The sequence below is a fragment of the Musa acuminata genome, chromosome BXJ3-2 (genome assembly GCF_036884655.1).
Source record: "Musa acuminata AAA Group cultivar baxijiao chromosome BXJ3-2, Cavendish_Baxijiao_AAA, whole genome shotgun sequence".
NCBI classification, from domain to species: domain Eukaryota; kingdom Viridiplantae; phylum Streptophyta; class Magnoliopsida; order Zingiberales; family Musaceae; genus Musa; species Musa acuminata.
The window spans coordinates 19,386,672-19,414,607 of NC_088350.1; the positions used below are offsets into that span (position 1 = coordinate 19,386,672).

The following is a 27,936-nucleotide window of genomic DNA, read 5'->3' on the forward strand; positions in this document are numbered from 1 at the left end:
CCCTTCCAGGCGTCTTCGCCTGGTTAATTAGGGCATCCACCCACTTCGGCCGTTTATATACGCTCGTCCTCTTTCCTCCGCCGCTTCCCTCCTTTCGCTGCGGAGAACAAGAAGTAGATAGAAGAGAGAGAGGAAGAGTGAGGAAGGAAGAGAGGAAGAAGCCGGTGGTGGCAAAATCATAATGGCGGGTAGCGCGGCGGTAGCAGCAGGAGGGAGCTTCCTTGGCCGGACGAGCGTGCGGGTGGCGGTGATGGGGGAGGGGGGCACGGGCAAGTCCAGCCTCATCGTTGCCGTAGCCACCGAGTCCTTCCCGGAGAACGTCCCTCATGTCATGCCCCCCACCCGCCTCCCTGCCGACTACTACCCCGATCGCGTCCCCCTCACCATCATCGACACCTCCTCCAGGTACTTGTGTTCCTTCTTAATCTTATCTTTCGTTGTTGTTTTGATCTTTTCTTGATCTTGCGACGTTGATCTGACTCAGGCCGGAGAATAAGGCGAAACTGATTGCCGAGTGCAAGGCTGCGGACGCCATCGTCTTGACGTACGCTTGTGACCGCCCGTCCACCCTTGACCGACTCAGCACCTATTGGCTTCCTGAGTTACGCCGATTGGAGGTTCTCTCGTATTTACATTCCTTCTGTAGCTCATAAGCTTTGATCGGTCTTGAGTTGTAGCAGTAAGTGATTTCTCTGTTTTTCCTTTGTATTTTGGGCTGGGCAGGTGAAGGTGCCGGTCATCGTAGTGGGGTGCAAGCTGGATCTGCGGGACGAGCAGCAGGTGAGCTTGGAGCAGGTGATGTCGCCCATCATGCAGCAGTATCGGGAGATTGAGACTTGTATCGAATGTTCTGCCCTCAGGCAGATCCAGGTGTTATTTCGGGCTAGTTTATTCACTTATATGTTAATACTTCTTTGTGACAGAAGATGGGTTGATGAGCTAAGGAGTTTCTTTTTTGTGATCAGTGCAAGCCTTGCTTCTAGGGGTTTGTCTATCGCATATCACATTGTGCCCTACCAGTATTTCATGAATGTGCTATTTGTGTTATCTGTGTATGCCTCTTGATAGCTTCTGATAGATCAGCTGCTGCTGCATCTGATAAGTTGAGCATCATTCTTCAGCTTTAGAGAGCTTGACAGTGGAATGCCTCGCTGTTTGCTTGGTGAACTTCCTAGGTTCTTAAAGATGATTTAAGTACGAGGGTGCTTAAAGTACCACATTGTACATATAAGGCATGCAGCTGGATGTGTGCAGCTGCATATTGCAGCACATTTGAGTTGCTAGGAAAAATTCAGCATACTATATAATTAATTACAAATGAACGTACATGTATATGTATATATGAAAATTTAACTAGTAAGTTGGTCAATATATGTAATGCTTCTAAATCAGTGACTGTTGGAATGATATTTATACTCATTTAGGAAGCTTATAAATGTTGAGTTGTAAAAGATCGATGAATGTTTGTGGTTAAGATTATCGTTGATCATGTTTCAGCGCGGAAGTAACAGTAATAAAAAGAATTATAAACAAACATGCAATCATGTGATAAAGCCACATATTAGTTGCATGGGAATTCTATGATGTCCTCACATGACTGCAGATGCAGATGCGAAGGCCAATTTTTTCGAACACTGCTCTACCCCAAGTCTTTGACACTCTTTTGATGATCTCTACTTACTGTTTAAATAAATGAGGTGGCTTTGTGATATTGTTGGGAAATCATGTCATGGAGTTTGAGAATGTTTTTTTTTCCAGGTCCAAGAAGTATTTTATTATGCTCAGAAAGCTGTGCTTCATCCAACTGCCCCGCTCTTTGATCAGGAGACACAATCATTGAAGCCTCGTTGTGTTAGGGCCTTGAAACGGATCTTTATCCTATGCGACCATGATAGAGATGGTGCTCTCAGCGATTCTGAGTTGAATGATTTCCAGGTCCTTTATTTAGTTTCTTGTTTGTAAGACAAATCATGTATTTCAAATACCTTAAGTAGGGGAGAAATGGTCTTAACTTAATGTGAATGTTGTCAGGTTAGATGCTTTAATGCTCCTCTCCAGCAAACTGAGATTGCAGGTGTCAAGAAGGTTGTCCAAGAGAAGTTGCCTGAAGGTGTTAATGACCATGGGCTTACATTAACTGGATTCCTTTTTCTACATGCTCTATTTATAGAAAAAGGTCGTCTAGAAACAACTTGGACGGTGTTAAGGAAATTTGGTTATGATAATGATATTAAACTCAGAGATGATCTTCTTCCAACAACTTTTAAGCGTGCTTCAGATCAGGTACTCTTGACTTTTGTGGCACTGTCAAATTTTATCAAAACTTGAACTTAAAACATGCATTTTATGTTCACTTTCTAACCCCTCAGATTAGAATTGAAGGTGCTGACCCTATTCTGTTTTATGTGCATGCTTTAATTTGTATTTCAAACTCGCTTACAATATCACAGTGAAAGTGCAGCCAATCTTGAAGTTACTGAAACCAAAATAATAGTGAGTCATTATTTAATTGAACTGAGTTCACAACTGCTGAAATATACTAGCCTCGGGAGCTATCTTATGTTTTGATCATGCTTCATTGTTTATGAATTTTACTGCTACATCATATATGTTATAGTTATTGCATTTATCAGAAAGATTTTCTTGTTAATGACATTTGGAAATATCATGCTATATAATGGACAAGATCAAGCTAGATATTTTGTATATTTTTTCTTTGTCAGTAGGTTCCAAGCTGACCAACCTGTTATCGATTAAGCAGCCCACTAACTGTAACTAGTTGTAATATTCTTGGAATTAAATTTGTGCAGAAATGGATGATTTTCCAATACCAAGTTCACACTTCTAGTAAAGTTTGCATGGGTTTCATTATAAATTATCTAATTGTTAATTCACCCTCCCTTTTTTTAGACTGTAGAGCTGACAAATGAATCTGTGGACTTTTTGAAGGGAGTCTTCCTCATGTTTGACATTGACAGTGTACGAATCACTTACTCGCTTCTATTTGGTATTAAGTTTTGTTGTTAATTTAATTTTTGCCAAAGTGGTATACACAATATAACATATATGTATATATTTGTTCTTGCTTTTTATCACATAATTACATGATATTTAAGTTTATCCTTTTGTCTCTAGATTTCTACCTTCAGTAATTTTGTTCTAAACAGTGGTATTTGTGGCTCTCTTGTTGGTCAGTTGTATCTGTCATAAGTTTCAACGGATTTATTCAATAGTAGAAAGTTTCCTTGTAATTCTGCTCTTGGCTTGCCTTCTTAGAATATAGATAAGATACCCATGGTTCTGTCTCTTTATCTGATTAATTTACTTTATTACATTTTCTTCAAGCATTTTTTTATTGAATAAACTTTAATTTTAGGCACTTCAGAAAAAAAAGAAATCTGAGATCATGAGCTACTGTTATTGTCAGTATACTGTTAGAGGTCTTATAGTGTCATGCTAATTTGTGAGGAGCTGGGGTTAGGCTAAGAATTTTGTTACTGAAGTATGAAGATTTTGGAACTCTTGTTTACCTTATGATAATTTACAACAATTCGTAAAGTTAAATTAATTCAAGACTAGGCTTATGCTAACAGGAATAAGATAATATTTTCAAGGAGGCAAATATGATATAAATTAGTTCCATTTCAACCTGTTGAAAATATGTGGGGTTTTGGGAGGGCTAATCTATGCAATCTTACTTTAAATATAGAGAGAGGTTGTTTCCGTGATTTGAACCCTGGTCATCCAGGTGGCAAAGCAGCAACCTGTTGAAAATAATTATGATATGTATATCATTCCTCTCTTTGAGTTCTTTAACTGTTTTTGTCAAACTCAACTGGTTGCTAGCCTACCTTATTCTTTTAGAATTTTATTCAGGAACTTCTGATTACCAGGTGCCACTTTTATCACTCACCAAATAATTTTGCATATTTCTAAGACATGGGGCTATGGCCTTTCTATTAACACCAACAATGTTAATAGAAATTAGACTTTGATCCTCTTCTTATTTACTTATTTTGATAGGTATCACAAAGAAGGCTTGGCTAAGTCTTATCATTGTTTTCTTCTCAAAATTCTTATCCGATACAGTCCTTTTGTTGGAAATACTTGTATTTTTGTCTTTTAACTTGTAGAAAAATCAGCGGATCTGCTGCCTTTTCCCATTGTTAAAACATTGATTCCATGGCATCTCATGAATTCAAGATACTTTACATTGGAGTGGTCATTATTTTAGATGGTAGTTATCTATGTTCATCTATGTTCTAGGTAATATGTCAATCGTACCATTTGTTTTGCATGCAGTTGATGTGCTAATACACAAATGTCTTAGCAAATTTTGTTTCCACAAATATCTAAAAACTAGTAACATAATTTTAGAAGTTTCAAATGTTCCATATATTGGTCTTAAATTAGATTCCTAAATGAAATTATTGGGGTTTGTTGAACGAGCCCTTTGTGATTCTTCTTTCTTAGGCCTTTGATTGTTGAATATGATTGATTCAATTCACTAACATTAGCTTGTCATGGTTGGAGTGATGAGAGAACCAGATGTGATGTTTCTTTACGAAGCCTAACATCATGTATATTTTTTGTTACTAGGATGGAGCTCTACGACCTGCTGAACTTGATGATCTTTTTTCGACTGCACCTGAAAGGTATTCTTTTCTAAAAGTGGATAATTTTGTACTCATTTCCTTATTGGCACAAGCCTCTTTCTGTCTAGTAGTAGCTACCTACATTGCCAAGGGTATGTACATATTTTTGTTCATGAATAAAAATAATTATTTCTATTTTTCCCAATAACTCCACACATCCACCTCAATATTCTCATCCCAACAACGTAAACTTTTTATATATATGTTTTTTTGTAATTGTCCAACACTCGTAGCCATAAAGTATTGTTAGTGTAATAATTGTTTTATAAATTTTTTCTTTTAATCTCAAAGGTACTCGATTATCAAATAGGCTCCTAATGGTCCTTGTCATTTTGATCACATTGTTTTTATTTTATTAATAATATCTTTATCAATCTCTTCATTGTATTGAATAATTGATTCAACATACTTAAAGCTTTTACCCAATGGAACTTCTTACCCATCTAACTTAACTATATCCTTATGTCTATTTCTAGTATACTAAAATTGCATCTCATATGTTGAGTCTTAGTTCTATTTAATCTAAAACCTTTAATTTCTAAGTGTTAACTCCACAACTCAAGTTTATAATTAATTTTATTTAACTTCCCATCAAATAAGATAATATCATCGACAAATAACTACTATATTTATCTACAATCAATGTGAAAAGGTAGGGACTTAATGTGAACCCTTATGTTAATCCTATATAGATCGAAAAAATTCACTAAACATACCAGTGATTTAAAAAGCGCTAGGCGCCAACAGGTGCCACGGTCCAAAAATGCTCGAGGCGCTAGGCGCTCGTCCGAACGAAGTGAGGCGCTAAAATATAAAAATATATAATATAATTAATAAATATAAATATTTAAAAATTTAAATAAAAATATGCTATTAAATTAAAAAAAATCTAAGATACAAAATTACAATGTAACATTAATAAAAAGTTTCAAAATTCAAAATAATAAAATTTAACATCAAAGTCATTTATCATAGTTAATATTATCGTCATTTTCACACAAATCATCTTTATTGAATTCGTCCTTTTTTTCTTGTCCTTCGACTCTTTCCTCTTCATCAAAATATGTTTCATTGTCTATGTCTTCAATAATAGCAGGAGCCGAGCTTGATGCTTTGACACTCATTTTTCTTTTTATCATATGTCTTGTATATGTTTATAATTCTCTCGCACCTGAAGCTCTTGCCACATCTCCCCATATCAATCTATCATCTTCAAATACAAGCTCGTCTTTGACATCTTGCAAGTTAGCACCTATTTCTCCCACCAACCACTCATTTGAATCATTAATATCTTGCAATGAGATTGAATTAATTCTATTTTGCAATTTATGACGAGCTTTCAAAGCTCGATTATACTTTATGTAAACAAGATCGTGTAATCGTTGATGTTCCACCCGATTTTTTCTCTTTGAGTGAATCTGTCATGTCATATAATTTGAAAATATATTAATACATCTATCTAAATAAATAAATAAATAAATTAAAACAAAAATATTTAGTGATCCTTACATGCTCAAAGACACTCTAGTTTCGCTCACAACCCAAAGCACTACATGTCAAACTAAGTACTTTGATAGCAAATTAATGTAAGTTTGCGGTGGAATTTTCAAATAGACTCTACCATTCAGCTGCAAAATTTATGTTATTATTAGCAATAACATAGTGGCATACTATAAATGAAATTAATTATATCAAATTATTAATACCTTGAGACGTAGTTGTCCTGGTTTGAACGACTATTGGAATTCCAAAAAGACATTCGACATTTTTATATAAAGATAATTTACGAATAATCTTATCTTGCACCTCAAGGCTTGAAACTAATCTTGCAACGCATTGATATAACACATCCAAAACTTCTGTATCAAACCCAACAGATTTAATCTTATAAAAGAATTCATGCTTCAAATAATATCCTACTGCATGTAAGGGACGATGAAGTTGACAATTCCATCTTTCGTCAATAATTGTAAATTTTTTTTTCTTCATATTTTTCTTTATTTTCATTAAAAGACCTTTTAATTGTTTCCTTTACTCTACCCATAGCCTCATAAATATATCCCATTGCAGGCTTATTTTCATTATCCACCAACCGAAGGACTCAAATAAGAGGGTCCATTACCTTTAATATATAAACTACATAATTCCAAAAGGATGACATTAAGATGATATTAGTAGCCCTCATGCCTTTTGCTTCTTTTGCTCATTTGCTTGTCACTCATTTCTTAGAGGTAAACATGTTTCTCAGATTATGTTTTTGACGATGCACGCTCTGTAATGTCAGGAATGAAGTAGCAAATCGGGTGACACCATATCTCACTAATTCTTTGTTCCCTGTGAATTCTCTCAACATATTCAAAGCCCCAATATGATTATAAAAAAATCCAATAACAAAAATTACCCTTTCTAAGGTTTTCTTGATATCTAAGATCTTTCCAATATCCTCCAACATTAAATCAAAACAATGTGCCGCACATAGAGTCTAATATAAGTGTTGTCTTTTTGATTCAAGCAATTTACCTGAGATAAATAATAACAAAAATGATAAGACTTAGGAGTTTAATACATTTAATTGAAGATAAAATAATTAAAAAAATCAAAAGATGAATATTACTAGCTAATACATAGTTGTTTCCATTTTCGGTTATGATTTGAACGATATTTTGTTCTCCAATTTCTTCCACGAACTTGTCAAGTAAATCATATATCTTGTCTCCAGATTTTACAAAAGATGAAACATCTATTGACTTCACAAATATAGTCTCTAAAGAAAAGTTAACTATAAAATGAATTATACTTCTGCGCCTCCTGTCAGTCCAAACATTTGACATAATAGAGCAACCATGTATTGCCCATGATTCTTTATGACCCTTTAGTAAGTCATTTGTATAATTCAACTCTTTTTGCAACAATGAAACTCGCATCTCATAATAATTTGGAGGTTTTAATCCTGCACCATATATTCCAATAGCTTCAATCATTTTCTTAAAACTGTCTAAACGAGTTGTACTAAGGGGAAGACCAGCCTGATAGAAGAAGCGAGCAATGTGCTGAATTGTTCTTCATCTTATTTTTTTTATCACAAGCATCATTTATATTTGTTTGTCTAAATTTTGAGCCTTCTGTTTGCCCTTATTGCTTCTATGATCCTTGAAACATATATAGATCCATCGGTCTTTTTTTACCCTTCTTAGTACTCATAACTTTTTTTTCTTTTTTGTTGTATACTTTTTTCCCACTTGGGTTAATACTTGTAGAATAATCTTCTTCTTCATCCCTGAGATGTTTAACATTGTCTTCTAGTAAATTCCCGTAAGATTCATTCATTTACGTCTTCTTTTCATTCATATAACTCAGCAACTCTTCTTTTAACTCAGGTGGACACTTTTTGCAAGCTGCTGCATTCTTGAAATTTTCTACCAGATGTTATTTTGCATGAAATATACAACCTCTAGTAGTCTTATCGCAGAACATGCAAGTCACTACATTAGGATCTTTCGGATCCTTTAGATAACTATACTTCCATGCAGGATCTTTTTTTGATGCCATTGGAGACTCTATTGAGTTGCTTTGTACACTTGTCATTTATTCTGAAACTTAACAATAATTTCAAATAAATAAAAATTAATAGTATTAAAATCAAAATAATATATTATTAATCTAATAAATACAAATTTTGTTACTAGTATACAGTTAACAGTATACTGTATACTGTTAATAATATGCTTTCTAAAGAGGAGAAGCGAAAGAGAAGAGAAGAGTGTAAGGGAAGACCGAGGGTGCTGACTGAGAAAAGCGATAGTGGCAGCGGCAACAGCGAGCGACGACAGTGGCAGCGGCAGCGTGAGCGGCGACAACGACAACGAGCAGCAACAGCGCTAGTGTGAACGACGAGCAAGTTTAGGGTTGAGGAAGTCGCGCTGATATCGGTGCTTTAGTTGGTTCGATCGAACCAACTAAAGCATCAGAGATCGAACCAGACCTAAAACGTTGGTTCTGTTGCCTGGTTTAACCCAGGCGCTCGCCCGAAGCGCCCAACGCCTAGGCTCGGGCCAGTGCCCAGGCGGTGCCTATTTAAAGCGCGTCGCGTGGAAATGAAGCGAGGTGCTCGGGCCTCGCCTCGCCTCTCGCCCGAGCGCCTAGGCGAGTGCCCGAGTGCCTTTTTAAATCATTGAATCATACTACTTATTAGTTCTAACACTAGTCACTACTTTATCATGCATATCCTTGATAACATCAATACAATTAGTTGATACACTATTCTTTTCTAAATTTCACCATAATAAATCTCTAGGAACTTTATTATAGGCTTCCTCTAAATCAATAAAAATTATATGTAAACTTTTCTTTTTCTCCCTATACTTTTTAATTAATTACCTTAATAAATAGATAACATCTATTAGTGATCTTCAGAGATATTTGATCTTCAGAGACATTTATTTAAACTCTTATCCTACTTTCAATAACTTTTTTTCTAAAGGTTTCATTGTCACAAGCTGGGCTTGATAGGACCCATCAATTTCGTTTGACCTAAACCACTGGTCAAAATGCTTAAGTTGAAATTGATAGTAGTACATTCATCAGTCCCTTAAAAGCCAATCTTAGTCTTGCCCACTTCCGATGTGGGACTAATCGGGGTGTTATAATTTTCCCTACTCAAGGGCTTGATGTCCTCGTCAAGGCCCACCATAGCTCAGATTAAACCCTAGCATGTGAGGTATAGCTCAATGGTGGCTCCACATCATGATGAGTCTTTTGACTCCATCCATGGGTAGCCTTTTCCTACTCGAGTCTCTTTCACCATGCCTAAATACTAGGTCAGCTCTGATACCAAATGTCACGACTTGAGCTTGATAGGCTACCTGACCTATCAACTTTTTTTTTTGACTCAAACCACTAGTTAAAATGCTTAAGTTAAAGTTGATAGTAGTATACTCATCAAATTCTTATAAGTCAATCTTGGTATTGCCCACTTTTAATGTGGGACCAATCGGTGTGCTAAATTTATAGTATGATTGATGATTTTTATTACTTTAACTAGAGTAGTTTTGTTTATATGTCATCGTTATTTTTGTAAATTGACACTAAGAAGTTATTTCTTCATTCATCAGATATCTTTCTGAATCTCATAGTTTTGTTAAATAAGCGAATTAATCAAGGTACTCCCTAGACTCCTAAACTTTTTCAAACCTCAACAGGGATATCATCAGGTCCATATTCTTAGATATTTTTATTTTTTTAAGGTGCCTTCTATTTCACTAGCTCTAATTTATAGACAAATCTATGATTATTAAATATGCCTCAATAACATTAAAGCAAAGTCATTTATGGAATGTTCATTAAATAATTTATAAAAATTATTTTTTCATCTTTTCTTAATTTTGCTATCATTAACAAGCATTCTTTGATCTAAATCTTTAATGCATCTAATATTATCTAAATCATTATACTTTATTTCTTTAGCTTATGCAATTTGATATATATCTTTTTTTCCATCTTAGTACCTAATTTGTTGTAAAAATTATCCTAAGTTTTATATCTCATCATACTACTAGCTCTTTTAAACTATTTTTTAGTATTTTTTGTCTTTTAAATTTCTCTTCATTTTTATTTTTTTAATCTTTAAAATATGAAATTTAGTAATAAGTGCTTTTTATACTTTTTCACACCACGGTCAACTCTCTCTTAAGGCAACACCTATATCTTTAGTTTTACTAAGGATATTTTTTTGTTAAGCTTTTAATCTTATTGACCATCATAGTCCAAATAATATTATCGTTGTCTAAGTTCCAAGGTGCCTCTCTTTCTACCCTATTCTTATAAAACCTCACATTATCTTCTTTAAAATTGTAGTATCTAATCCTAATAAATTTTTTTACTATCTTTTTCTTTTTTCATTTTCAATAACAGATATCTAATACCATCAACCTATATTGATTCGTCAAGCATTTGCCATGTATAACTTTATAATTTTTACATATAACTTTAATAACCTTTTTTGTGAGAGAAAGTCTATTTGACCCTAGTTGTGACCACTCTTATTTATAAGTAATCAAATGTTCATTCTCTTCAAAGTGAGGATTTATAATTATGAGATCTTATGAAGCGACAAAATCCAAAATTACACCACTCTCTTCGTTTTTCTCTCTATAACCAAAGCTCCTATTCAACCCTTTAAATTCATCGTATGCTATTCCTACATAACAATTTAAATCTCCTACAATTATAAGTTTTCTTGTTATAGAGATTACTTGAATGATATCATATTTTCCTAAAATTCTCTTTTGATTTGATTATTTAGTCCAACTTGAGGGACATAAGTACTTATGACATGCAAAGCATCTTTTCCTAAGATAAATTTTAGAATTATAATTCTGTCTTTAAATCTTTTCACATCTACAGTATGGTGGTTTAAATAGGCGCTTAGGCGCTTGCTTAGGCACTCGGGTGAGGCGAGGTGAGGCTTGAGCGCCTCAAGTTTCGACTCGGTGATGCGTTTTAGTGAAGCACCACCTGGGAGCTCGCTTGAACCCAGGTGCCGGGCACCTTGGGCGAGAGCCTGATTCAAACGAAGCAACCGAAGTAGACTTTTAAATCTGGTTCGATTAAACAATAGCTAGTTGGTTCGATTGAACCAACTAGCTACTTTTTTTTACTATACTTACAAAACCCACTCCTCACACCTCCATGGGACCTATAACCATAAACCCTAGTGCAGCTTTTGCTTCTGCTTCCGTCGTTGATGTTTCCTCTATCACTACCTCCATTGTCGACGTAGAGGATCGAGGCTTCCTTTATCGTCGATGGACGGGTCCGACAACTTAGCCTTCGTGCACAGTTCCTTCCATTGTCGATGCTTTCATGTGCAACTCCTTCCACCATCAAGGGAAGAGGACTGCAGCTTTCTCCGCCATCGACAAACACCGTTGAAACTTCCTCCTCCCACGACGTCGTCTGTAGCTTTTGCTGCTGTCATTCGTCGGTTCCTCCACCATCGCTTCTGTCATTTGAAACTTCCTTCGTCATTGCTGCTGTCGTTCGTAGCTTCCTCCACCGTCACTGTCGTTGTCTAGAAGTTTCTCTATCATCATTGCCCTCTCTTTCCTCACTTTCCATTGTTGGTGACTTTTTTCTTCCCCTCGAACTATTGTTAATAGTAAATAATATATTGTTAACAATAGATTGTTAACTACTGTACAAAGCAATCTCTATTTAGATTTTAACATTGCTAATCTATATTTATGTAGAACTATTATTAGGGTTTCAGGATTAATGACGTGTGCAAAGCAATTCAGAAGATTCTTAAAACAAGTCAAGAAAGGATCCTGTTTGGAAATACAATTATCTAAAGGATCCTAAAGATACTAATGCAGGTACTTGTATCTTTTGTGATAAGACTATTAGAGGTGGTATTTTTCGTGTAAAGTAGTATCAAGTAGGGAATTTCAAGAATGTATTCACTTGCAAGAAGTGTCCACTTGATGTAAAAGAAGAGCTGCTGGCTTATATGACTGAAAAAAAGATGTAAAAGAATGAATCTGGTGAGATTTTACCCGAAGATAATGTTGAACATATTAGAGATGATGAAGAAGATTATTTTGTAAGTATCAATCCAAGTGGAAAAAGAGTATATGACAGAAAAGAAAAATAAATCATGGTTGTTAAGAAGGGTAAAAAGGGACTGATGGATTTTTATATGTATCGAGGATCACAATAGCAACAAGGGCAAGTAGGAGCAAAATTAAGACAAACAAATATAAATGATGCTTATGATACGGAACTAAGGAGAAGAACAATTCAACACATTGCTCGCTTCTTCTATCAGGTTGGCTTTCCTTTTAGTACTTGTCGTTTAGACATTTTTAAAGAGATGATTGAAGATATTGAAAGATATGGTGGGAGATTAAAACCTTCAAGTTATTATGAGTTGTGAGGGTGCTGAAGGCGAGGGGTAGAGGGGAGGGGGATGGGGAGAGAGGAGTTCCATTACTAAAAAAAGAGCTGGATTAAACAAATGACTTATTAAAGGGCCATAAAAAATCATGGGTAAAGCATGGTTGCTCTATTATGTCAGATGCTTGGATCGATAGGAGATATAGGAATATAATTAATTTTATGATCAATTGTTCTTTAAGAACTATGTTTGTGAAGTCAATAGATGCATTATCTTTTATGAAATTTGGAGAAAAGATATATGAGTTGCTTGACAGGTTTATAGAAAAAATTGGTGAATAAAATATCGTTGAAGTTATAACCAATAATGTTAGCAACTATATGTTAGTTGGTAAGATTTCTTTTGAATTTTTTAATATTTTAATTGCTTTATATCTCCAATTTGAATGAAAGAACTATGTGACTTCTAAGTCTTATCAATTTTGTTATCCTTTGTCTTAGGTAAATTATTTAAAGCAAAAACAATAACACTTATATTGGATTTCATGTGCAAAACATTATACTGATTTAATGTTGGAGGATATTAGAAAGATTCCTAACATTAAAAAGACCTTAGAAAGAGCAATATTTGTCGATGGATTTCTTTATAATCATATTGGGGATTTGAATATGATGAGAGAATTCATCGGCAATAATGAATTGGTGAGATATGGTTTCCTCGATTTGCTATTTCATTTTTGACATTAGAGAGCATGCATCGTCAAAAACATAATTTGAGAAACATGCTTACCTCGGAGAAATTGGTGACAAACAAATAGGCAAAAGAAGCGGAAGGTACGAGGGCCGGTGATATTATCTTAATGTCGTCTTTTTGGAATCTTATAGTTTATACATTAAAGGTAATTGGCCTTCTTGTTCGAGTCATTCGGTTGTTAGATAATGAAAAGAAGCCTACAATAGGATATATTTATGAGACCATGATTAGAGCAAAGGAGAATTCAAAAGTCTTTTGATGAAAGAGAAGAAAAGTATAAGAAAATACTTGTAATGATTGACGAAAGATGAAATTGTTAATTTGATCGTCTATTACGTGCAGCAGGATATTATTTGAACCCAAATTCTTTTATAAGAACACTTCAATTCAGTTTGATGCAGTTGTAAATGGGTTATATTAGTGCATTGTAAGATTGATTTTAAGCCTTGAGGTGCAAGATAAGATTATACGTGAATTATCTTTATATATGATAAATTTATATAACTAATAATAAAGTAAATTTATATAACTAATAATGATACAAACCTTGAGGACAACATCCCTAGGTATTAATAAGTTTATATAACTAATTTCATGAATAGTATGTTATTGTTAATAATAAAGTAAATTTTGCAATTGAATGGAGTCTATTTGGAAATTCCACTCTGAACTTATAACAATTGGCTATTAAAATTTTTAGTTTCACATGTAGTGCTGTGTGTTGTGAGTGAAATTGGAGTGCCTTTGAGCATGTAGGGATAACATAATATTTTTATTTCAATTAATCTTTTTTGGATATATGTATTAAATTTTTTTAAATTATATGACATGATAAATTTACATAAAGAGAAGAAATTGATTAGAGCATTAACGATTACATGATCTTGTTTATATAACGTATAATCAAGCATTGAAGACTCATTATGATTTGCGAAATAATATTAATTCAATTTCATTACAAGACATTGATGATTTAAATGAGTGGTTGGGGGAGAAATGGTTGCGAACTTGCAAGATGCCGAGTATGAGCGTGCATTTAAAGATGACAGCTTGACATGAGGAGATGTGGCATGACCCCTTTGGTGTTGGAGAATTATATGTATATACAAGAAAAATGATGAAGGAAAAAATGAGTGCAAAAGTCTCGAGCTTATCTCCTGTTATTGTCGAAGAGGAGTAAACATATTTTGGTGAAGATGGACGAGAGGAAGAGAAAGATGATGATACGTTTGAGAATGATGATGTTGATTGAATTTGATGCAAAACTTTATTATTTTGAGTCTTTTGATATTTTTGTTATTAGAAGATGGATAATATGACTTGGTACTTTAGATCTTTTTAATTTAATATCATATTTTTATTTATATAATCATATTTATCAATTATATTATATTTTTTTATATTTTGATATTTTAGAGTGTCTCGCTTTGCTCAGTCAAGCGACTAGGCGAGCGCTTAGCTCCTTAAGCATTTTAGGACCTTGGCGCTTGCTACAACATTGTTTTGAAGATCTATATCAACAACAATTCATATGTTTAACTTTTTGTATACTAAATCTTAAATCCAATACTATCAATACAACAACAACAACCAAACCGTAAGTCCCTAGTCTTTTGTAAGCAAATAATATTTATTCTTTTTTTGATCATAGTGTCTGTCATTTCTAATCCTTTTCCTCAAAGTGTTCTTATATTCCAAGTTGCTAACTTAGCCCTTTGTTCTTGGACTAACTCTTTACTCCCAGTGGTCCAAAACAATAAGAGAACTCTTGCCTACTAGGCATCATATTCGGGCGTCGATGTGATGGGTAGCTTACAGGCGACCTCCTAGCTCATCGTTTGTAATTCGGGATACCTAGGTTGTGAAGGTGCCTCGCGTCATTTTCTGTTGACGACCTAGCTCTAAATTTGAGGGGCATAAGCACTAATGATATTCAAAACATCTTGTCCTTTCATAAATTTTAGAATTATAATTCTATCTTCAAATCTTTTCACATCTATAACATTGTTCTTAAGATCCTTATCAACAACAATTCTTATACTATTTTTGTCTTTAACTTTTTTTGTATACCAAATTTTAAATCTAGTACTATCAATTTCTCTAGATTTTTCCTCTACCCACTTAGTCTTTTGTAAGCAAATAATATTTATTCTTTTTTTGATCATAGTGTCTGTCATTTCTAATCCCTTTCCTCAAAGTGTTCTTATATTCCAAGTTGCTAACTTAGCCCTTTGTTCTTGGACTAACTCTTTACTCCCATTGGTCCAAAACAATAAGAGAACTCTTGCCTACTAGGCACCATATTCGGGTGTCGATGTGATGGGCAGCTTATAGGCGACCTCCTAGCTCATCGTTTGTAATTCGGGATATCTAGGTTGTGAAGGTGCCTCGCGTTATTTTCTGTTGACGACCTAGCTCTATATTAAAATCGGTTAAGATCAATGTTCATAAGATCTGACATAGTTTTATGTTGGTTGTCAATGACCCAACGTAACCTTCCATCATTTTTATTCGGTCTTGGGATTAGCATTGGCGTTGTAAACAATCTCTCTAAATGTTAAATCAAATACTATCAATCTCTCTAGATTTTTCTTCTACCTTCTTAGTCTCTTGTAAACAAATAGTATTTATTATTCTTCTGATCAGTGTCTAATAATTCTAATCCCTTTTCTAAAAGTGTTCTTATATTCTAAGTTGCTAACTGAATCATTTGTTCTTGAACTAACTTCTTTACTCGCATTGGTCCAAAGCAATGAGAGAATCCTTGCCTACTTTGCATCACATCCGAGCGTCGATGTGATGGACCATTTCTGACTGACCTTCTAGTCCACTGACACCTGGTGGTGAAGGTGCTTCCCGTCACTTCCTGGTGACAATCTAGCTTTGTGTTGAAATCAGTTAAAATTCATGTTCATAAGATCTGATGTAGTTTTATGGTGGATGTAAGTAAAAATTGGATCAACATTGGGATGTAAGTAGCTTTGCGTCACATTTTTAATCTTCGCTTGGGATCAACATTGTGTTGAAATCAGTTGAAATTCATGTTCATGAGATCTGATGTAGTTTTACACTGGTTGTAAGTAAAAACTGGATAAACATTGGGCTGTAAGTAGCTTTGCGTCACATTTGTCATCCTCGCTGGGATCAACATTGGTGATGTTATTTACATATATATTATTCATAAAGTAAAAAATGGATAGTTAATAACTTAATGTAGAGAATGGTTTTTAGGAGTTTTATGAGATCATTGGGAACCATTTTGATTGGAAGAAAAAATCTATAAGATATTTAGACCGATGATGCTTTATGGATATGAGTGTTGAGCAGTTAGGAAATAACTTATATCGAAAGTTGGTATCACTACGTTGAAAGTTGGTGTCGCTGGGATGAGAATGTTGAAGTGTCTCTATGGAGTTTTTAAAAAAAATGGAAGATGTTTTGTTTTCATAAACATCTAAGTGAAGCTTTGTGAATCATGATATGAACATGGATTAACAAGACCTGCATGTGTAATTAGATTGGTGAATTACAATTAGTGGTATGAGTACAAGTAGAGGAAGAATTTAAAAGCCCTTACTAGAAACTATAAATAAAAATTTAAATACTTAATTTGATTAAGGATATGATTTTTTACAGAGCACAGTGATGACAATATTTATGTGGCTGACTGTAGATAGTTGAGATGTTATGTTTTTGTTGTTCTTGCTGTTGTATCACGAAGCCTTGTACTCAAATGTATATGTGCTGTAGAAATGTTGTACGTATATGTGATTTCTCCCTATTTTTCAGCAACAACAGCTTATTGTTCAGTAGATACAGTAGAACAAGGAAAGCATGGGTGGGAATAAAAGAGGAATAAAGAGAAGATAGGATAAAGTATTTAGCAAATATTACGTGCAAGATTCATCTGCTTCTTCACCGGTAAATGAAATAAACTACATTAAGCCAGCTTTTGCTTCATCATGCCACTCATTCCACATAAATTGTGGTCTAGCAGGTGCTTGTGGTTTTAAAAAATAAGCTATTTGTCCATGAAGATATGATGTGGCTTCCTTGATAATCAAGAAGGTAGCCATTGTGGCAGAGTCAATCCTGTACTAATATTATAGAATCTCTCTTGCTTCGTTGTTGCTCGACGAAATCTACCATGCTGTTTGAAACTAGGGCATGATGGGAAAAAAAAAACTTTAATGCTACAATCATCCTATGAGCTTGAACTTCCCTTCATTCACTTCTTTTTTTCTTATAGCCGCAAACTACTGTTTCCTTTATATTTAATCCAAATGTTGTTTCCTTTTTATATTTTTGTGTTCCTTCCCTTTAGTGTGTTCTGTTTTCTACAGCCCTTGGTCTGAAGCTCCTTACAAAGATGCTGCCGAGAAGAATGTTTTAGGAGGATTGTCACTTGAAGGATTTCTTTCAGAGGTCTTTCCAATCATGATACTTTTATGTTTTGTCTACACTTCAAGGATTCTTTTACTTGAAAGTTTATGATATGTATGGACTTGTTTGAAGGTTCTGTGTAAGTTGTACTTAATTACTTATTTTTTTGCCTGCTTTTAGTTAGGTTAAAAGATATATTTCTCTTTCTCTGTAGTTGTTTGCTGTAGAATAATGACATTAATTTTTCAGAAGATAGTGAAGGCTAGAGTAGGAATTGTTGATTCAAAATTAATGCTTTGTCCTTCTGTAATAATTATGCATCATTTTTTTACACACTTTTGCATATTTGGCATTTCATATGAAAATGCGTTTAAATATGTCACTGACTCGAAGGTAATCGAGTAAGTTTTTTGTTCATATTTAACACCTATGGATATATGCTTAGGTATGAAAAACACATCCACTCATGTGCTCATGTTTTGTATATTTTTATAGTAATTTGGTAACTAAGGGTTGTGCATATTTATGGACATGACTTTTTCTTTTTACATAAATTCATGTGTACAAATATATTCCACTCTATCAGCTTTGTAGCCTTGTGAGAAATACAGTACACTTGTTCTTTACTTGTGTTATAAGTGTAACGGTGATATGTATTATTGTACATCTACATATATTATATATTTGTAACAATGATCTGTATGATTTGTGCATCCACAAAGATCAAGGATTGCCAAATTGTGGGATACTGTCTGTTCATGGCAATACATATTGGTTTGACCAGATGTCTATGGACCGCCCAGTATTAATTTATAATTTAAAGTGTGAATCAACTCGACTGCTTTGTACCACAACTAGGAAAACCAGTTGTCTTTTGAACATGATTAACATGTAAAATAAACCAAAGATGCCAATCTTTTCAGTGAAACCCTTTGCTGAGAGCACTGCAAAGGGGAAGGAAAGAAGTAGGCAGAGGAAGCATCAGGTACCTGATGGGATGAAGGAACCACAGATTAACTGCTCAAGTTTCATGTGGGAACTGAAACTTGCATATTTGCTTATAGTTGGTGGTTCTTTTATGACTAACCAAGCAATTTTTTTGGGTCATTATTTTGTAAGAAGACACTTTTAGTAATATATAAAGCATGGTGCCTATTTCTTGCATGTTCTGTTAGTTTGATATGTTTAGCAATTCCTGCAATCAAATTAAAATCCTGGTTTTGCTATCGAGTTTTTCAAGAATTTTTTAACTAAGAGAAGCTTTTCTCCAACTGGAAGGAGTCAAGAGGGATCAAGAGAGAAGAGGAGATGAGGATTTAGTTGATGCTCGATTTGGTTTTACTGTAATGGATTGATTTCATCTGGCTGACTGCAGGCCCCCACTTTTCTTTTTCTTCTATGAGATGGGAGTTAACTTGGCTTTGCTCAACATGTGAATAGAAGACTCTATTCAACTTAATAGTATGTGTTGTCTAAATCGTGACTGTTAAATTTAACAGATCTTACATGCAAAAATTTAAATGCCAGTCCAACCATACTACTGTCCACTGTTCGGTTGCTAATCTGATTGACATTAAATCACATGTGTTTTTATAACTTTTCTGAAACACCTATTTCTTAATTTGTCTGGATCCTGTTTGCTGTGTGTTCAAAGTTGACGTTGCTAATCTGTTGACAACCGCTGGACTCATGAGGTCCAACACTGCTAAATATAATTTTGTATTTAAGCTGATGAACCTTTTTGCAGATTACTAAATGCCTTTGACATATTCTAAATCTGGCCTTTCCTTGTTATCTGATTAGTTCTATTCGGCTGCTGTTTGGTGGAAGGTTTCTAAAGTTTTATGATGTTTCCTCCCATCTTTTGATTGGCTTCAGACTTTCTCGTTGTATTACTAAAATAAGGTTGTCAAAAGGGAATCCTTGATGGACCTTATGTTTCCCCCAATCTTTTGATTGGCTTCAGAAAGGTTGTCAAAAGGGAATCCTTGATGCACCTATTATCTAATATGCTCTATTAATGGGAAGAATATTCTTCATTGCAGTGGGCTCTCATGACGCTTCAAGATCCAGCAGCTAGTCTGGCTAATCTGATATACATTGGATACACTGGTGATCCTGCATCAGCATTTCATATAACAAGAAAAAGGAGGTTAGATCGCAAAAAGCAGCAAACCCAGAGAAATGTTTTCCAGTGTCTTGTCTTTGGTCCTAGAAATGCAGGGAAGACCACATTGTTAAATTCATTTATTGGAAGGTAAGCCTTTTGCCATTTTTTCTTATCTGTCCTTTCATACAGCTAAGTCCACTTTGAAAATGAGTTGATATGTATGGCATTTGTTTTAATTTATTTGTCCATTTTTTGTGCAGAACATTCTCCGAGAAGTATACTCCCACAATGTCTGACCGGTTTGCCACAAATGTTGTTGAACTTCATAATGTAAGTGCAACTTAACAAAGAATGGATTTTCTTCATTGCTTGTAGCCTTGTACAAGCATCAATCCTTTGTTTCTGATTTTATAATCTTTGTAATGTATGTTTAATTGTTCTAGTTGAAGTTTATTTTATATATTGCCAATTAAAAATAAGAAGTTTCCAGGTCTGGTTGGTTGCTATATTGTTCGCAAGTTTTTAAGCACCATATGTTAATTTCTTTGCCTCTTTCCGTAGTTGCAGGCAAGGTTTTGGTATGTTTTAGTATTTAGGTTCTTGATCAATTTGGATTTGTCAAATAAAATCTGGGATCATGTTATCCTTTTTGAAACATTAAAAGATGAATCAAGAATAGTGGTATCAGTAAAAATTTAGCTATATTAACAAGAATTTTCTTGATTGGTTTGAAGTTGGCTAGGTTGTCAAGATATACTAAAGAAATTTAAAGGTGGTTTAGTCTTAAATAGCAGTCCAATCTAATATCAAAACAGTACCGAGGCCATGTCTCAAACATTATGGAATATTGAATGTTTAGCTTGGTCTCAATATGTGAAGATTGATGATTCTAACCAATAGCATTTATACCCAGAACTTATCAATTATGTACAGATGTAGAAAGCTAGGAATTCTTTTCCTAATCATTATTTTTTCATAAATCAAGTTTATTTTTGTGATTTATTAGGTCTAGAAAGTTCTAATTTGTTGTTTATGAAAGAGTGACTACATACAACTAAGATACAAGTTGAATTTATGCATGTGGTTGTCTTAAGAAAACTAAACCATGCATATGCAATGTAACATAAGCATATTAGGAAGATACCTTTTTTCTTTTTGCAGTTGTAGAACTTTATTCTAATTTATTTTGCAAGATTCTATTTTAGATTGCAATGATCCTTTGTTTGTTTTAGGCTTATTATTAAGAACTTAGCAGAGTATGTTGAATCTCGGATTTTGATGATGAAATCAATTGATGAAGTTATGATCTAATTAACGTTTGAGTGACGGAGGACTAACTTCGATCATGGAAAGATAAATCGATTGAAGCAGAAGAATCATATGTTGGGCCAATCAGAAGATTGGACGTCGGGTCGAAGGATCAGTCCACGTGCCGACAGAAGGACTTCATGTCGTGAGTTCGAGCATCGGGCTGGAAGAATCGGACATTGCGCCAAGATCGGATGTTGCGGGAGTTAACATGCCGAAGGATCAGGCAATACACCGAAGGAGAGGACAATGTGCCGAAGGTTCGGACGAAGTGCCGAATGAATCAATGACATGCCAGATAACATAGGATTTGTGTTTGCAATCGGTTGTGTCTAGATCGAAGTAGTTTAGGTTTAATTGAGTTAGTTTCGGGTGTAACCAGGCTAACTCAATTAGGGGCCCATTGGGCCTGAGTTGGGACTATTTTGGGCCAAGTGGAAGGCCCATTCAATAACCCATAGTTGGCCCAGGCGATGGTACCACCAGGTCAGGCGGTGGAATCGCCTGTGAGACAGTGTACGTCTCCGAGAAACTTGGGTGGTGGTATCGCCTAAACAGAGTCTTCAAGACTGTGTCAGGCGGTGGTACCGCCCAGTGTCAGTCTGACAGGCGATGGTACCGTCAGGACCTGGGATGAGATCTTTTTTGGCTTCATTTTTGAAGCAATTTGGGATCTATAAATACCCCACTCTTTCCTGCTTGGGTAAGCAAGAAATGGAGTAGAAAGGGGTTGTGATTCTAAGTTGAAAAAGTTTGAAAAGTGCTAGTGTCCTCCTCTTCTTTAAGTTTTGGGCTTAGTCTAAGAGAGGTGTGAGGCTTGTAAAGGTTGTCTCCTATACTTGTGAAAACGAGAAATAGTTATAAGAGGATAGTTGATCTTCGCTTGTTGAAAGTAGCTCGGTAGTGAAAGCCGGCAGCCTCGAGTGAAGAGGAATTGGGAGTGGACGCAGGTTGAGACGATCGAGCCACTATAAATCGGTTTGCATTTTTGTTATGATTTTTTTTCATATTGCTAACTGATTTACTTGCTTACTATGCTTATTACTCTTACGAATGTTTTCAAGTTAAACATCTTTCTGATACGACCTTTATCGAACGAAAATTTTCTAGAACATCGTAATTTTTACAAAAGCACTAATTCAACTCCCCATTTTATTGTCGAAACGGTTCTAACAGAGCACAGTGAATAGGTATGTGCCCATATACCAAACCATACACATCGTCGGGAGTGTGATTGCCACGTGGTGTGCAAGGCGTGACACACGTCATATTTCATGCTAACCTGGATTCAACATGATCTTAGTGTGTGGCATATGAGGCTTAATGTAGACTAGTGTTGGCCTGTTGCTCATTTTTTATGCTGGTTTACACAAGACATGTGTTTATGTGTAGTAGAGTTATAACTTCAAGCAATTTTTCAAATATTGGTAGCATATGAGGTTGTATTATGTTGTTACACCAAATGACAGTACTAGATCTTTTCAGCTGAAACTAGACTGAAAGCCGAACTGCTGATCCAGCAGAAACCATCTGGAAATGAATTTGGTCTAGGTTTTAGCTTGGACCTGAACAATAACTTAGCTTATCTCTGTCTAAAATTTATTTTACTTTGTACAATCTTGACTATATCGTTTGATAGGTAGGCTGTTAAAAATTTGCATATTTTCTAGAGTTTCTTGCCAAAACATTTCTAATTTTCATTTATTTGCATTTTCTGCATGCATTTACCTATCTTCCACACCTGTGTTCTCTGCTAACTACACATTCTTAGCAATTGTTTGATATGTTGTCTCTCATACTTGATAGATTTTGCTTATATTTTTGTATAGGTTGGCTATTAGAAAATTACATCTTTCGAGACTCAAGAATTACAAGTTTCTTGCCAATTCATCATTTTCTTCCTTTGTTTGCATCTTTCATATGTGTTTGCCTATCTTTCTAGACCTGTGTTCTCTACTAGACTGTTTCACATTCACAATACGACCAGTTGTCTGATATGGTGCATCAATTGAGAATTGTTTGTATGATATTTGTGCCCTTAGATGAGCTTGTATTAAATTATATTCTGGTACAGCTTATTGTGTCTCCCTCATTGAATAAAATTTCCGTCCAGTGCCAACGTTAGTCAGCAGCTGGACTGGCATAGTACTAGCAAGGTTCACTGTAATGCAGTATATCACTTGGTACGGGTGGTATGTATCATACGGAGCAGTATGTACCAGTCTGATAGAGGACTGGTATGGGTGGTACATGCTGGTATATCAGCATACCCTATCATACCATGTGTTGGTACGTTGGTATGACTTGGTACATACCATATTGATGGCTGGTCGGTATACTGGTATGGACTAGTAAGGCGAACCATGAGTACTGGTACCATATAGCTTACCGAGTATCGGTACAGATTAGTACTGGTTGGCAGAAGATGAGGAGAATAGGAGGTTACACGGATGGAGGGGGAAAGAAAAAAGATGAAACAGCTGTCAACATCTTATTAAAATAAACAAAATGTTCCAGTATATCAAACGTTAGGCTTTTCACCAAATATAGCTTTGCATTGGTCAGCTTATCGCCCGATAAGGTTGGTACAGTAAGCTTACCATGCAATAAGCTCTGTTTTGGATCAGACCATGTGAGATTGCCTGGTTTATGTAGCAATCACCTATCGGACCAGTATTGCTGAAACTTTAAACCATAGTTTCTTTGTGAAGTGATATAGTCTTTTCAGTTTTCACTACCTGATAATTCACTTGGTTGTAAAAACAACCATAAACTGCAAAAAACAAACTGAATCTTGAAACTGTATATTTTCTTGTTTGTTTTCTAGAACAAGTTCCGTGTTTCTTTTTTCCATCTCTGATTTCTAGTGTTGTGCTTATGAAGGGTGAGAAAAAGACACTCGTGATGCGAGAGATTCCAGAAACTGAAGTCAAGAACCTCCTTTCTAATAAGGAGTCTTTAGCAGCCTGCGACATAGCTGTATTTGTTCATGACAGGTATTAAATTGTTGGCTGTAGTTAATGAACTTTTTATATTTTCATTTGTTTATAAGTGTGCATTCCAACAATTTTTGAATTATACAGAGTGAACCTTCTTAAGACTTGAGAATTCATTTAACTTCGGCTGATGAATTCTTAATATCCTTGTATTTTTCAAAAATAATTGATCACTTAGATTTAGAAAGATAGTTTCAGTCTGATTGATGAAATGAGTGTTTGTTCTTTGGTATCTGTAGCACGTGTTGGTAGAATGTTTATCTACATTTTTTGCATCTTCAGTTGCATAAATTGAGCCAGTCATTACTTTATATTTTGCACATACATGTAGAATGTTTATCTACATTTTTTGCATCTTCAGTTGCATAAATTCAAGTGTTTTTTGGACATCTAGCAAATAAAAATCAATTGTAAAATTTCATTACATAACGTCATAATCTGCCTTGATTATTTAAGTCCACCATTTGTTCATATCATGCATATAGTTGTTTTTCGTACAAATTATCTTGGCTTTACATTTTATTTCCTTTTTTCACATTTCTACCTTATTAGTGAGCAAGCTCCCTGATACATGTGAGGGTTCTGTCATGTGAGTTATGCTTTGCACTTCAGTCTATTCATAGCTTCTGATTTTCTGCCAACATGAGCTATGTGGACGGTCATATCTATTTGCATAATTTTTAAGGATAGTATTAGTGATTTAAATAGCGTTAGGCGTCAAGGTCCAAAAATGCCTGAGGTGCTAGGCGCTCGCTCGAGCGAAGCGAGGCGCTAAAATATAAAAATATATAATATAATTAATAAATATAATTATTTAAAATTTTAAATAAAAATATGCTATTAAATTAAGAAAAATCTATTAATAGTATTGAAAATTAATCATTTCAAAGAAACTTGATATTAACAGTATACTGTATATTGAGCCTGCTGACTGAGAAACGAGGAAGCAGTGGCGGCAGCGGCAGCGACGAGCAACGGCAGCAGCAGCGGCAGCGGGAAAGGGAGCGGGAGCGACAAGCAGCGGGAGGCGCGAGTGGCGACAACGACAACGTTTGCGAGCAGCGACAGCGGCGAGCAATGGGAGGCGCGAGCGGTGATAGAGGTAGCGTTTGTGAGCAGCGACAGCGGCGAGCAGCGGCAGCGGGAGCAGGAGTGGCGAGCAACGGGAGGCGCGAGCGGCGACAGAGGCAGCATTTGCGAGCAGCGACAGCGGCGAGCAGCGAGATCGGGATCGGGATCGGGAGTGGCAGCGGCAGGGGGTTAGGGTTGGGTAAGGGTTATATCGGTTTAGTTGGTTTGATTGAACCAACTAACCAACCGAACCAGGACCGAACCAGACCTAAAATCCTGGTTCGGTCGCCTTGGTTTACCTAGGCGCTCGGGCCTCGCCTCGCCTCGCCCGAGCGCCTAGGCGAGCGCCCGAGCGTCTTTTTCAATCACTGGATAGTATGATGACCATTGTAATGGGCTCATTTGCAATTCATCGTTTTATTTCATTGCTAGGTTCAATAATCTTGGGCCTGATGTAGCATATTTTTATTATTCATAAAATTTAGAAATTCTGTTATGATTACCTGTGATATGTATAAGAAGCGCAAGACCTGTACATTAGTAGCAGATGCTCACAAGAAAGTCCAAAGACATATATGAACATTATAAAGTAAACGTGTGAGTGTCATATACGCCACTTGATGTAATAAAAAATTCTTTCAATTTTTTTAACTAAATAATAAGTAATAAACAGTTAAAAAAGTTGGAGTACAGTTGATGAGTATTTAACTAAATAAGAAGATAGTACCAATGTTCTTCATTTCACTCAAACTGGTATGTACTAGCTGGTATTTACCATTCAGATTGTGAACTGATGCTTGGACCATCCTGTTTTGGTACAATGCTTATTGGGCGGTAAGACGTGAACCGGACTTTCACAGGTTTAAACTGGACTCATTAAGGACCAATTCTTTTTACGGTTAGTGACTTAAATATATTATTTTTTGTTGTTGTTATAATAATATTTTAACTTATGTTCTGGTTTTTTATGTTTTTAAGATTAGATACCAAATGTTATGGTAAAATTTTGAGTAAATGCTCAATTGTTGGTTCTGTCCTAATTATTATTAGACAAAAACATGAGAATCTGATGTAATTGCATGTCAGTTGTTCAATAAAGAAGAATAATGGAAAACAATATGTACTTATTATTTTAATGTTATGAAAATATGAAATAATGGAAATTAAGTTTGTAGAATAACTTAGAAACATTAAAGATGCAAATTCTAAATTATAATGTCTTTCATACTAGAATAGTACAATTAAGAGTTTAATAAGTGCTATAGTCATTGACACTAGAATAGGTATTGATAATTTTTACTAGCATTGACACTAGTTGTGAGATACCATGTAGCACTATTATCGGTACATCGAGTCACTTAGATTGTGGAAGGACAGCCAACAACAACACTGTTGGTAAGACTTGAACAGTTAGATTTGAAGATTCTTCTTAATTCTTTCGGGATATTTCATAAGGCAGCTAGTATTATAAAGCTTGCAAAATGTCCCAACCATGTATATCATCTCGGTTTCACACATGCTTGGTGACTAATTGGACCGTATTGTATCGGAATATTGTGCGGTATATTGACCCATACCACCTGACATCATTGGGGAGTAAGGAACTGGTATCATTTGATAAAAGTTATCATTTGTGGTTCTAGTAGTGTTGCATATCCAATTGACAACTCAACAAGAGGAAAAAAAAAAAAGTTCTGCAGTTTGCTAAAAGTATATGCTATTACCAGTGATTTAAAATGCGTTAGGCGTCACGGTCTCAAAACACCTGAGGTGCTAGGTGCTCACTCGAGCGAAGCGAGACGCTAAAATATAAAAAATATAATATAATTAATAAATATAATTATTTAAATAAAAATATACTATTAAATTAAGAAAATCTAAGGTACAAAATCACAATGTCACATTAACAAAAAGTCTCAAAATTCAAAACAATAAAATTTTACATCAAAGTCATTCATCATAATCAATATTATTGTCATTTTTATACAAATCATCTTTATTGAATTCGTCCTCTTCCTCTTCATCAAAATATGTTTCATTCTCTATGTTTTCAACCATAGCAGGAGCCAAGCTTGATTCTTTTGGATTCATTTTTCTTTTTGTCATCTGTCTTGTATATGTTTATAATTTTCCAGCACTTGAAGCTCGTCTTTGACATCTTGCAAGTTGGCACCCATTTCTCCCACCAACCATTTATTTGGATCATCAATATCTTATAATGAGATTGGATCAATTCTATTTTGCAAATCATGACGAGCCTTCAAAGCTTGGTTATACTTTATGTAATCAAGATCGTGTAATCGTTGATGTTCTAACCGATTTCTTCTTTTTGAGTGAATTTATTATGTCATATAATTTAAAAATATATTAATATATATATCTAAATAAATAAATTAATTGAAACAAAAATATTTAGTGATCCTTACATACTCAAAGGCACTCCAGTTTCGCTCACAACCCGAAGCACTACATGTCAAACTAAGTACTTTGATAGCAAATTGCTGTAAGTTTGGGGTAGAATTTCCAAATAGACTCCACCATTTAGTTGCAAAATTTATGTTATTATTAGCAATAACATAGTAACATACTATAGATGAAATTAATTATATCAAATTATTAATACCTGGAGATGTAGTTGTCCTAGATCGAACTGTCATTGGAATTCCAAAAAGACCTTCGACATTTTTATATAGAGATAATTCACGAATAATCTTATCTTGCACCTCAAGTTTAAAACTAATCTTGCAATGCATTGATATAACCCAT

At 34.9% G+C, this 27,936-nt stretch overlaps 1 protein-coding gene across 2 annotated transcripts in view; it reads left to right on the forward strand.

Moving 5' to 3' along the window:
* The window catches only part of LOC135631825 (mitochondrial Rho GTPase 1-like), a 32,894-nt gene continuing 4,958 nt past the window's right edge, over window positions 1-27,936 (forward strand). The window contains exons 1-11 of one of the 2 annotated variants that reach the window (XM_065139794.1): window positions 1-405; window positions 485-617; window positions 724-870; window positions 1,759-1,935; window positions 2,032-2,283; window positions 2,911-2,979; window positions 4,600-4,655; window positions 17,646-17,727; window positions 19,731-19,942; window positions 20,056-20,125; window positions 23,987-24,099. In XM_065139794.1, coding sequence (XP_064995866.1) covers window positions 182-405; window positions 485-617; window positions 724-870; window positions 1,759-1,935; window positions 2,032-2,283; window positions 2,911-2,979; window positions 4,600-4,655; window positions 17,646-17,727; window positions 19,731-19,942; window positions 20,056-20,125; window positions 23,987-24,099 — 1,535 coding nt within the window. In that variant the 5' untranslated portion in view covers window positions 1-181. The remainder of the gene's footprint in view (window positions 406-484; window positions 618-723; window positions 871-1,758; window positions 1,936-2,031; window positions 2,284-2,910; window positions 2,980-4,599; window positions 4,656-17,645; window positions 17,728-19,730; window positions 19,943-20,055; window positions 20,126-23,986; window positions 24,100-27,936) is intronic. The other variant, XM_065139795.1, reaches the window with a different exon arrangement.